Source organism: Calypte anna, chromosome 3, assembly GCF_003957555.1.
Source record: "Calypte anna isolate BGI_N300 chromosome 3, bCalAnn1_v1.p, whole genome shotgun sequence".
NCBI classification, from domain to species: domain Eukaryota; kingdom Metazoa; phylum Chordata; class Aves; order Apodiformes; family Trochilidae; genus Calypte; species Calypte anna.
Genome location: NC_044246.1, coordinates 37,848,024 through 37,860,690, shown reverse-complemented (window position 1 = coordinate 37,860,690; position 12,667 = coordinate 37,848,024). Strand labels below are relative to the sequence as shown.

The following is a 12,667-nucleotide window of genomic DNA, read 5'->3' as shown; positions in this document are numbered from 1 at the left end:
GGATTTAATGAATGGAGTATTTGGTGGGTAAGGAATTGGAAGGAATTGGAAGTGGTCAATGTCCATATGGAGATCAGTGATGAGTGGTGTCCCTCAGGGGTCCATATTGTTTATATCCAGTACTGTTTATTACCTTCATCAGTTACACAGACAGTGCAATTGAGTACACTCTCAGCAAATTTGCACACCAACACTAAACTGAGTGGGGTGGGTAACACACTTGAGGCATGACACGCCATCCAGAGGGACCTGGACAAGCTCAAGAAGTGGGCTCGTGAAACTCATGAGATTCAATAAGGATGAGAGCAAGGTCCTGCACCTGGGTCACAGCAACCCTCAGTACCAACACAGGCCAGAGAATGATCAGATTGAGAGCAGCCCTGTGAATAGAACATGCGTCAGCAATGTTTACTCACAGCCCAGAAAGCCAGTTGTATCCTGGGCTCTATCAACAATAGCCAGCAGGTCAAGAGAGGTGATTTTGCACCTCTACTTTGCTCTGGTGGACTGCATCCAGTCCTCAGCACAAGGACACGGAGTGGTTGGAGTGGGTCCAGAGAGGACCACAAAAATGATTAGAGGGATGGAACACCTCTCCTTTGAGGAAAGGCTGAGAGAGTTGGGATTTGTTCAGCCTAGAGAAGAACAGGCTCTGGGGAGACCTGATTGCAACCTTTCAACATTTAAAGGGGACTTACAAGAATGACGGGGATAAACTTTTTAGTAGGGCTGTTGTGGACCAAGAGGTAACGATTTTAAACTGAAAGAGGGGAGCTTTAGATTGGAAATAAGGAAGAAATTCTTTACAACGGGAGTAGTGAAACTCTGGAAAAGGTTGCCCACAAAAGTGGTATATGCCCCATCCCTGGAAACACCCAAAGTTAGGCTGGATGGAGCTCTGAGCAACCTTATTTAGTTGAAGATGTCCCTGCTTGTTGTAGGAAGGTTGGACTGGATGACCTTTAAAAGGTCCCTTCCAACCCAAACTATTCTAGGATTCCTCCCCCACCTCAAATATTGAGGCCTTTTCCCTGATCTCTAGCGCAAACTTAGCAACTTGACTGCAAATTTACAGCTCTAACAGTTCTTTGCAACACACACTCATTTAAGGTCTCCTTAGCCAAAGAGCATTTTTTTGAAGGGAAACAGAGCCCAGCATATAATCACAGATCAAAACAAACAACTATGTAGGCTGCATCCAAATCGGTGAGAACAACGGTATGCTGTAAGTACTATTACTCACATATCAAGGCTTAAGACCTTCAAACATCTTTTACTGTGTCCTCATTTGTGTCATCTAGTCTGTTCACAAACCACCCCACAGGATTAAAACAGAGCTAGCTCCCCTCCCCGGGAGGCAGGATATAGCCACCTGTTTTAGAGGCTAAATGTTAGCAGGACAATCTATACTAAACCAGAGTGGCTTTCCTCAGGACTCAAGCTTCCAGTTCTGCAAGGTGACTTCTTTGCTAGAACAGATATAGTCAATGTCCTAATTATGATACGGCTGTTGTGCAACTTCCTGCACACAAAGACATCATCAAAAAATTATCAGTCACCGCTGGCATCCCAGCCAGACTATTCCCACCAGTGACCTACCTGCACTCCACGCATGCTATTACTGTTCTGAAGAACCTCGCCTTCCTCCCCAGCTCTAACATCACCACAGTCCTCCAGCAGCGCACTTTCATGCCGTGCACCAAGTTTGCCTTCAAGTAATCCACGTAGCCACTGCGGTCTGCAAAGTCTGACAGGGTCAGGAAGGCACGACCCTGCTTTCTGTGCAGACCACGATTCGAGATGAGCACAGGCATTTGGGCAGCACTGAAGGGAGGGGTCTTGGGCTGGAAGATGGAGGTGCGAGGCTGCAACTCCTGTTGGGGCAACAGCTCTGGCTTGTGGCTGTGATCCCAGCCCATCACATGCACCAGCTCCAAGATGAGGCTTGCCATGGCCATGCTGAACTCAAATTCCTGCTTCACACGGCTCTTCTCCTCAGAGAGGAGGCTGGGCACAGCGCAGTCCTCCTGCTCTCCTCCCTGCTCCACACCAGTGCTGAGCTTGTTTGTCAGAGAAGTCACACACAGGTAGCGCTTCACCAGGACGAACAGCAGCCTCCCTGGGACCTACAGCAAGCATGGTTGTCAGACACTCACTTGCACAGCACCTCCAGTCCCCATCTCTCTCCCAGCCACCACTTTTATCTGCTCCAGACCAGCAGCAGGCAGCAGCAGAGACCTCTCAGCCCACCCTTGTCGCACTCTGCTCAAGGCTCTCCACGTGCCTCTCCACCAACCCCCACCCTCAAGCCAGGCCCAGATCCTGTGCCAGCTCTTGCAACACCCAGTCCTCCTCAGCTGCCCACTGCTGATACCCTTCTGCCCCAGTCAAGGATACCATCTCTGCCCTCCAACCTCTTCTGACTCCTAAAGCCCATGGGCTGGCAGGACCTGTTGCTACCTGGGGAAGGTGAATCCCCTCAAAGGACATGCAGTGCTCTTCAGAGGATGTTGTCTCAGCAAACAGCTCCAGCAAGGTGTAGTGACTGTCAAAGTCCATGTGTCGCTCAATGCCATCCTGCTGGCTCAGGGACTGCAGGACATAGGCTCGGCTCCCTGAAACAAAAACAGAAGCCCTTCAGGCCCCACAAAGATAGCCATCACTGCCACCCTCCCACACCTGCAAGAAAGGAACAGCTTTGCGGCTCAGAATAACCCAGAACCATGTTCTGTCCTTTAATCTGGATTGGTAATATTTTGCTCAACTGAGTAACACTGCTTTTTTTCCACCTCTAAAGCTGAAAATTTCCCTCAAGGAAACAGCCCCAACAACTGAACAGTTCCAGGAATGAAAAAAGTTGTTTTAATCTGTATCAGGCCGCCATCTGCTGCATTGTAGCTACACATAGGAGAAAGCCAGATGTCTTGTGGGGCAGACCACAAGCAGCAATCTTTCAGGGGCACCCGAGCTTCATCAGACACTTCGAAGGCACAGCAGCTTCTCTCAAATGAGAGGACTGAGTGGAGATGAAGCCTCTACCCACCAGGCCCGAGGAAAATGCTCCTGGCCAAGAACAGGCAAGAGCTGTCACATGCAGAGACACCCCAACAGTCTGCCAAATCCCTTGGCAGAAGTCCTCATAACAGTTATTCAGCATCCCAGCTCAGGAACCTGTCAGGGGAAAGACAGGTTCCTCAAGTCACCCACACAACTACAACCACAGAGCTGCCTGGAAGCTCAAGTCAGATTCTTCCCCTTTCACCAGCACACCCTGACACACACCACTTCCCAAGCATCCTGCACCTATAGGACAGCACCTACAGGACTTTCCCCCCTCAGCAGCCCAGCAGCAGCACCACTTCAGTGGCACTGAGGAGCAGCAGCAGCCCCCACCTGCATCATGGGAAGCCAGGGCCCTCAGCATCTTGCCAGCGCTGTGGCGGATTTGCTTCTCCTTGTGGCACAGCATCTTCATCAGCAGCACGAGGGCTCCCGTCTCCCTGAAGGCACCCGCCAGAGAGTCAATGCCAGCGTACGCACTCAGCACGTGGATGGTGTTGAGGATGGAGGACTCGGGGGCCCCGGTCTCGGCCATCTGACGCCCAGCTCGCTGCACCAGGCTCCTGACATCAGCCTTCATCTCCAGCAGAGAGGCTTCATCCAGCGGGACATCTGCAGCAAACGGGCCGGCTGCCTTCTCCTCTTTCCCCCACTGCCCTTCCAGCTTCCTCTTGCCCAGCAGCGCCGGGCAGCTGGCACAGACCTCTTCTGCAGACATCCACATCAGGATGTTCTTCGGCTTGGTCCCTGCAGAGGAGACACTGCTGCCTCCCACTGCTCTCTCTTCCAAGCTGACGATACGCCACTGGATCAGGTACTCAGGCTGCCCGTCCTGCCCTCGCCGCTGACGGAGCAGCTCCTCCGGGTAGGCCTGCAGCTGGGGTCCCAGGGCAATGAGCAGGTTGCCATTGCGCTTCTCGTTCACCATGATGGGAAACGTCCCTGCAGAGACAGAGGGGAAGCAGAGGCAAGCTTTTACTTCTGAGATGCATGCCAGGGAAAGACTGAGCAAGCACTTAAGTTGCTTGACAGCAGAAGCAGCTGAGGCACAGATCTTTTGATCCCAAGATCCTGCATCCAGGATAAAGTTCTGAAGAAAACCCCATTTTGCAAAAGCTCACATCTTCCCTCCAAGAAAATGAGGCAGTGTTTCATATACAAAACCTGTTCCCAATATTACTGGCACACACAGAAAGAAGTTCTCTTCAAAAAAGACAAGGCTAAATAAATGGGCCCAATTCAGATCCTCTTATAAGACAGAAAATAACCACAGGAGACTTGGGTCCTGTTCTTATCTCTTCTACTGTCCATAAAACAACTGTACACAAGTTGCTGGTTCTGCACTTCTGTCTTTCCTCCTGTTTTTTAGCACTTAGATCCGTTTAGACTGCAATTTACCTAGAGCTCAAGGATTCAGGCAGACACACTCTCCCACTGTGGAGCTGGATCTAACGTGGGAAGAAAACAACCGGAAATTTCTCAGATTAAGTTCACATACATATGTGCTGGTTTGGGCTGGGAAAGAGTTACTTTTCTTCACAGTAGCTAGTATGAGCTCTATGTTTTGCATTTGTACTGAATGTACTGAAAACAGTGCTGGTAACACCGGCTTGTTTTTGTTACTGCTGAGCAGTGCTTACAGAGAACCAAGGACTTTCCTCCCTCTCACAGTACCCCACCAGCGAGAAGGGGGTGTGCACAAGAAGTTGGGCAGGCACACAGCCAGGACAGCTGACCCCGACTGATCAAAGGGATATTCCATAGCATTTGATGTCATGCTCAGCATATAAAGCTGGGGGAAGAAGAAAGGGAAGATGTTCAGACTGATGATCTTTGTCTTCCCAAGTAACTACTCATGTGAAGGAGCCCGGCTTTCCTGGAGATGGCCGAACACCTGCCTGCTGATGGGAGGAAGTGAATGAATTCCATATTTTGCTTTGCCTGCAGGCATAGCTTTTGATTCAATGTTTTTACCTCAACCCATGAGTTTTCTCACTTTTAACCTTCTTTTTCTCTCCCCCATCCCACTGCAGAAGTGTGAGCAAGCAGCTGGGTGGTGCTTAGTTAAACCACAACAATATCAAATCAGCTCACTATCATAAAAAAGCCAGTCAGTATTTCCTCATTGTCCTCTTCTACGATATTTGTTGACTTTACAATATTTAGTCAATGGATAAACTCAACAAAATTAAAAGATTGCTACTCTCTGCTGCCTGACTGTGCTGCCTCTCTTGGAACTACAACAAAGAAGCCATGACACTTTGATTTCATCAGTGCAAAGAGAAGCTAAAACTCTGTGAAAAACTGTTGTCTAAGATGGAGTGACAGCAATCAGCTGGCCAACTGTAGACAAAGCTACACACAACAGACTGACTTCATTATTACAAGGGATGCCAGATCAGATCAGAGACTGGTAAGAAGGTTCTCAGAGGTGGTCAGGCAGGTGGTTGTAGAAACACATGACCAGGCCCTCTTGATGTCACACAAACTAGCAAGAGAAGCCCTGAAGCAACATGCTGTTCCACTGAAGGTAACACAAGTAAGTTTTTAAAAAGACACAAACAGGCATAGGAAATGATCACTCCATGAACAACCAAAGATACTGACTTCCAAAGACTGTGATAGACACATTAAAAATTGTTCCCAGGTGCAGAGAAAAGCCTGAACACCCAAGAAATTGAAACCTACCTTCAATGATATCTTCCTCAGAGTTTGCAGTAAGCGTGCTGGAAATCTTCTTGCAATCGCTCTGTAATGAAAGGATCAAGTTATTCTTCTGTGCTTTCCAACAGTGTTATTTGCTGCATCATAAGCCAAATACTGCTTTTCCCTAACTGTGCTTGTACAGTACACAAAAAAAAGCCAACCCTGCCTCAAGAGGGTCTCGTAAAGTAAAAATGATAGCAAAACACAAGTCTCTGCGAGGCATTTGTGAGTTTTGTCTGACTTCACCTCGCCCTCCCATCATGTCATTTAGCGTGAAAAAGCTCTCTGTAGAGCAGAGCTATCACTAGGGCCCCAAAGGATTGATAGCAAGGAAGGGGAGAATTTGGAGGAAGCAGCTGGCACGCGTATGATGTCCGAGGCACACCGGATCCTAAGACAACCGACAGCCGAAGTGCTCGACTGCTTAAACACACGCACTACAGTAAGTTTCAGAATTTTGGCAAACGAATATGCCAGCTAGGATGCTGCCAAGGCCATAAAACATCACGGCACTCAGCTCAGCAGCAGAGCCTGGCACAGCCTGCGCACAGGCCGGCAGAGCACCACGGCACCCCGGACCGGCAGCCGGAACCGGGCACGGCAACCGAGAACGCTTTGCCTCGGCAATGGCCGCGGGGGAACAGGCTGGTTTCCTTCCGGACCGTTTCGGACGTCTTAGCGACACCCCTCCGGGTCTTCTCTTCACTCACCGTTACCGCGTCGCCCCCGACCCAGGAGCCGAACTCAGGCCTACACAGCGCTGCCGCAGCGGGACAGAGGGAGGCGGGGAAACGAAGACGGCGCGGCCGCATCGGGCGGTCCCGTCCCCATCCGCCACCGCTTCAGTTCTCCTTCCGCACTGTTCACAGCCCGGACCGAGACTGGCAGCTTCCTGATGCCAAGCGGCTGCAGCCCGGCCGCTCCCTCCACCGCTGCCAGGGGAGGGGGCGGGAAGGAGTACCTCAGCCCACACCTACCGGCACCGCCGCCGACCCCCGCTTCCGGGTCCCTGGCACGCCCCCCACGAGTGGCGGCGAGGGCTACGAGAGGACGGGCGAAGGCGCTGCTGGCCCGCGTCTGCGCTCTGCTGGCCCTGCCCGGTCGCGGTTTGTGCGCCTTCAGCAGTTCCCTGACTCTCATCCCGGGTTCCGTGGGCCTGGAGGTTGCTGTGGTGCCCGAGGGGATCGCAGCCTGACCCCGGGAGCTGGCCCGACTGCCGGGCCGGCTCCGGAGAGCGGGTGAGCGGTGTGTGGTGGCATACGCCGACCGTCTACCCTCCCTGTGCTGGCTGCACACCAGAAATGAGCAAGGACGGGAAAGTGTGAAAAAAACCCCACAAAGGATATTCTACTTCCCCTAGCTAATGTTTCAAGTTAGATCCCGAAACGGAAAGAGACGGCTGTTGGGGAGGGGGCATTGCTTACTACAGCTTTGCACAGCCTTGCTCTTAAAACAGGGCTTCTTCTGTAAATCAAAATACACAGATATTGTCGTCTACACACTTGTCTTTTGTGAGAAGGGGGTCCTTCCCAGTACCCTTAACTGCTCGTTGCTCTCTGCTACCTGTGGCACCCACCTCCTGGGGCTTCATGAGTATTCCCCATAGTAGTTTAACTATTTATTGTCATGCAACTCACTAGTTCTGCTACTGCTGAGATCCATCACCAGTGGCTATAGACCTTTCATATCAAAATAAGCTCAGCAAGCACCCCTTTCCCTTGGTCATGCTGGCCTGTCTTTTTCAGCATAACTTCTCCCCCCCTTGACAGGGCCTTTGAGACTCTTGTCTAAGGGTATCCCTTAGATAGGGATGAGGCTCATTCTTGAATCAAGTGCACCAAGTTACTGTGGAATGCTGAGCAACACTTACAGGTGCATTGCAGAAGTACATATAAATACACAAATGCTAGCAAGATTATTATGAAAAATTTCTTGAGCCAGAGACGTAAATCAGGGAATCAGGAAGTTAAGCATCTCCAAGCCTTTTTGAATCCCAGACACACATCATTCTTTTGAATTCCATATAAGCTCTTAGTTTGTTGCCAAATTTCAGTTAAATCAGTAGCAATTCTCTCACTGTAATCTATGTGTACACAACAGCTGCTATTAATCGCTGTGCATTGAGAAGCTAATGGTGTATCTGAAGCCATCCTATTTTGGGTAGCTATTTTTGCAACCTGTGATACCCTTCCTTGGCAAAGCAAGGATAGCATCAGAAGTTCTGTTTCCAATTTGTTCTATAGGCAGGAATGGGCAGGAATGCTCACTATGGCTTTTTCACATTCACTTACTCGAAGCCAAGGAATAAACCATCTAGAAAAGAAATGAAATTTCGTGGGTCTTTATATTAAAGGGTTATCTTAACTTTAGTTTCTGATCCTCATCACCTAATTTGTTTTGTTTTGTTTTGTTTTTTACTGTAGTACTGGGAATCACTGCCCCTCACGTACACGTTCCTGACCAGCCTTGAGGTAGGACCATTCGTGCTTTTTTACCACATAATCAATACTATCCAGTATCTCTTGGAATGTTCCAGTTGCCATCCTGTTATTTCTTTCTTTGTAATTGCAGATTGACAGATTACATATAGATAATGGCTGAAAGATCCCATATGTCTCAAGTCTGAAGGTAAATTATTCCAAGATGTATTAAAAAGAACTGGCATCCTTACTAAGGGTTATCCCTTATTGCTATGTTCTGGAAAATGGGTACACACCCAGAAATTTGTTAGATTACCTATTTTCAAAGGTTTCCCAGTATTTCCAAATTAAGATTATGATTCCAAGAGTCAGAGCATCCTTCCTGATTCCTCTTAGTCTTCTAGTGTGGGAAGACAAGAAGAAACAGCCACCATATTCTTCTTATTGTTGGACTCTAGAACATCAGTGTACCTGTATAGAACCATAAAAAAAAATCAGTGTTATTCCTATAAACAATAAATAAAACTTCTCCTCCTATACACTTTAAATATGAAGCTGATGTAATATCAGTCCAAATACAATTCATCTAGCATCCTTTTTAAATCTTGATCCGCAAAGGGTTATCTGTTTGAAGTATCACTGTCCACTTGTCTCTGAGTGTTGCTTCCTTGATACAGGTGTAATGAAACCAAGTCTCAATTCCTTCAAATTTTGCAGCCATATATGTTGTTACCAGAACCTGGAACCATCCTTTCCATTTTTCCTTCAGAGTTTACTGGTGAGCCCAGTCTTAGGGGTGCTCTCATCTGCAAATACCTATCAAGATAATGCAACACTTTCCCTAAAGATATTAAATATTCTTTATCTTTCTGATTTCCAGTTAAAGGTACTGCTTTTGGTTCATTGCTCTTTACCATATAAGGCTTCTCATACATAGTATCAAAAGAACTTACTTTTTTTTTTTGGTTTTGGGGCCATTCTTGCCCTCAGCAAGGCCAAAGGTAAAGCATCTAACCTCTTCATCTTAATTTACTGACAGATTTTACAAATATGTCTCTTTAAGGTCTGTTTCATATGTTCCACCATCCCACTGGACTGTGGTCTCCAAGTGGTGTGCAACTCTCACTTTGTGCCTAAAGCCTTTACTAAGTCTTTTATAACTTTTGCTATAGTATTGCTTCTTTCAAAAGAACTTCACTTACTACTTTTGCTGTTTTGGTGCTACATGCAATGGCCTCAGGCCAACCTGAGCATGGATCTACTAATACCGACTAATACTGACACCCATTTTGCTGTGGTAGCTCAGAAAAGTCAATTTGCCAATAGTCTCCAGGTATATTTCCTCTTCTTACCACTACTGATGGTGGCCTTGGCTGGATTTTAGGATTGTTTTTTAAACACGGTTCAAATTTTTTGGTAATGCTTTAGGGATTAATGCTTTTGGTAATGCTTTAATGCTTTAGGCTTGGTATACAGAGCATTCCTATTCTAATTGTTTATCTGATATTACCCACCATCTATTCTCCGTCTTGGTCCCCTTAGGGGAACCTCATGATGATGAAGGTCCTCTTTACTTCCAAATGGCTCCATGTGCATGTACCACTCCAAAAGCATATTTAGTCAGTCCAAATATTCACAGACTTCCCTCATCCAGCTCCAATGCCTGTATTAAGGCAATCAGTTCTGCTTTTTGCACTAACATTTTTGTCAGAAGAGGCTCAGCTTCCACCTCCAAGTCTGCAGTCACCATAGCATAGCCTGCTTTTCAGCATCCTTCTGACAGAAAGCTGCTGCATCACAATCAGTTCCATATCAAGGAACTGATATGGGACTTTTCCAAGGGTGTATCCTGCAGATCTGGCTGAAAGGAATATAGCAGTTCCACAGCCTTTGCTCTTCCTGGTATTTCAGTATGGGATACAAGGAGTTAAAGGCATTTATCACATCCTCTAGGATGGAGTTCAGGTTCTCCTTTTGTTCCTAATTCTGTAAAGCAAACACATGCACCTCCAAGACTTTTTCTTCAAGAGTATGAACACATATCTTGCCTTTCTGGAAGGTCACCTGAGCCCTTAATCTAGTCAATAGGGTCTTTGCTAAAAGAGCAACAGGCATTCAGGTGTGTATAAGAGTCATGAGTGACTTCCTTCTCACATCAAAGGGGTTGGAAAAAGGGCTTCACTTCTCTTTCCACCACCAACTGGCATAGAAAATTTAAAGGCCCCTTGCAAGAGTTTAGAATAGAATAACTAGCTCCTGTATCCACCAAAAATTAGCCTTCTCCCTCCCCAGCTTTACTATATTCAGAGGCTCTGCTGGGGAATTTAATTTTCCCACAGTTCCTCATCAGTCTGAGGCCCTATCCATCTATTGCCAGTATTTCAGAGATACGATCTAATTTATACTTAGAGGGGCCCTTTCTGCCAGAGATAGGGGAAAATCCCTTCTCCAGTGCCCTTCTTGTTCACAATATGCAAAATAATTTAGCCCCATCAGGGCTGTTTCTAATTCCTTTCCTGCTTTTGTGTTATACTGATCTGTAATGTACATACTGTAAAATTGAAATTTTTGTCCTTTGCCAGGTCCTTTCCATGTTGTTTTTCCTTCTTTGATAGGTCTCAGAGCAGTTAGCTACAGTCCAGTAGGTGAAGATTTCTATTGGTCTGTTAACATTTGTTTTATATTATTGAAAAAAATTAAAATCAAAGGCTGAGAGTGTGCTTTCTTATTTGATCCTGAAGCAGCTTCATGTATGTGCCCAAACTAATTTCTGCTCTACTTCTGCACTCTGCTAATGCAACTGATTAGGCAATTACCATGTTTTACAATAGTAATCAGCCATTAATACAAACAAGATAATTGCAATTAACTATAGACTAGATAAATCAGTGCAGTGCTGCATCAGTCAGAGGGGATCACCCTCTAAAGCTGTTGACTAAATGTGTTTCCAAGCCACCCTCTTGGTTTCTCCATTACTACATATAACCTTTGTTGCTGCTAATGTTCTCTCTCCAAAATCCCATAGATGCTCCTGAAAGCTGTGTTTTATATAAACATGTCATTTTCCTTCCCCATAAACCCCCAAGGCATTGTTAAAATTTACAGGATAGATCTGGTATTCAGAAATATCATTCTTTGCCTTTACATGTCCCTTCATCTCCTGTAGAGATAAACACAGTGTGTTTGCCTTAACAAAGGGGAAAATAACTTCCCAAGTGCCACACAACTACATAAAAGCTGATACCAGAAGCACAGCCATTGCAATTTTTCTTACTTCTTGCCAGCTGGTACTTTGTGCATATACTGCACCTGCAGCAATGTCACAGACAGGAGGTGGTGATAACTAACTCTCTGCAGTGGGAAATGCAGCTGGGCTGGTAACACCTGCTGGCAATATCCCATAGCCAGAATTGTCACCAACAACAAGTGGCAGTGGCTGGATAGGACTTGGGCACCTTGTTTGTGATGTTAAATGGTTTTCTGTGGTATTCATATGCTCTGTTAACATCTTGGCTCTGATGGCCTCAATACCATGCTTAGTCACTCATTTATCCTAAAAATAATTATTATGCCTGTGGTGTCCTGCTCCATGTTAGGAGTTTTGTCTGTCACACAGAACTTTGTGAGCAAGCAACACGGGGTCAATGGGTTTTGTAGTGCTGAGCAACAAGACATATTTGTGAAGGCATGCTGAACATTGGGCTGGCTGTGGTGTGGCCCACAAAAGCAAAGCACCTTCTCTCCCAATGGGAAAAGAGCCACTTCATCTGCATTTTACTCCTAAGCACTTTCTGGATTATTTTCTCCACTACTGCTACACTGAGATCTATTTTCTCCAAACTGCACTGTGAAGACTAGTGCAGTTCCTCCAATGCCACAGACTTTCATCAGTACTAAGGCTTCCTTAAGTCCAGTTATGCTGGTGTCTTCTCCAGGACCTGATGCCACATAGTGGCTAGTAGTAGCATTTTTTTTTAGCTGGCACACCTTGACCGAGAAGCCCTGCTGATTGTCATGAGCCCTTCTCCATTTGGTTTCTTTCCCACCTTTTTAGGCATTTTACTGAGCCCCCATGTGTCCTTGACCTGGTTTCTAGGGACCAGGTCAAGGCACACACCGAGGTGCCTGTCCCCACTCTAGGGACAGGCACCCACCTTTGCCCTGACTTTTAGTAGTGTCTCTCCAGTTTAGACTTTGAATGTTGCTGTACATTCTCATAGCAGTTTTCTGCAGGAAATTTAGGTCTTGGAGTTGGGCTTCATACAGGCAACAGTTAGGCTCCACCCTTAAAGACAGCAGGTGTCCAAAAGTAATAGATTTGGAAGAGGGGAGGCAAAACAACTTCATTTTCATTTGAGACTTGGATCAGATGCATATCAACGCCCGAGGAAGCTGTTTTGCCTGCAGCCTTTAAACTGGTTTATTTCATAGCCCAGTTTCTTCTTTTTCCTCGTCCAGAAGCCCAGAGATGGTACTGCACA

General features: G+C 46.8%; 1 protein-coding gene across 1 annotated transcript in view; it reads right to left on the bottom strand.

The window, feature by feature from the left end:
- LOC103538617 (cullin-9) overlaps positions 1-6,715 on the bottom strand; it is a 29,288-nt gene extending 22,573 nt beyond the window's left edge. The window contains 6 exon segments of the mRNA XM_030446953.1: positions 1,600-1,679; positions 1,682-2,126; positions 2,461-2,615; positions 3,394-4,002; positions 5,749-5,809; positions 6,477-6,715. Coding sequence (XP_030302813.1) covers positions 1,600-1,679; positions 1,682-2,126; positions 2,461-2,615; positions 3,394-4,002; positions 5,749-5,809; positions 6,477-6,578 — 1,452 coding nt within the window. The 5' untranslated portion in view covers positions 6,579-6,715.
- Between the last annotated feature and the right edge of the window lie 5,952 nt (positions 6,716-12,667).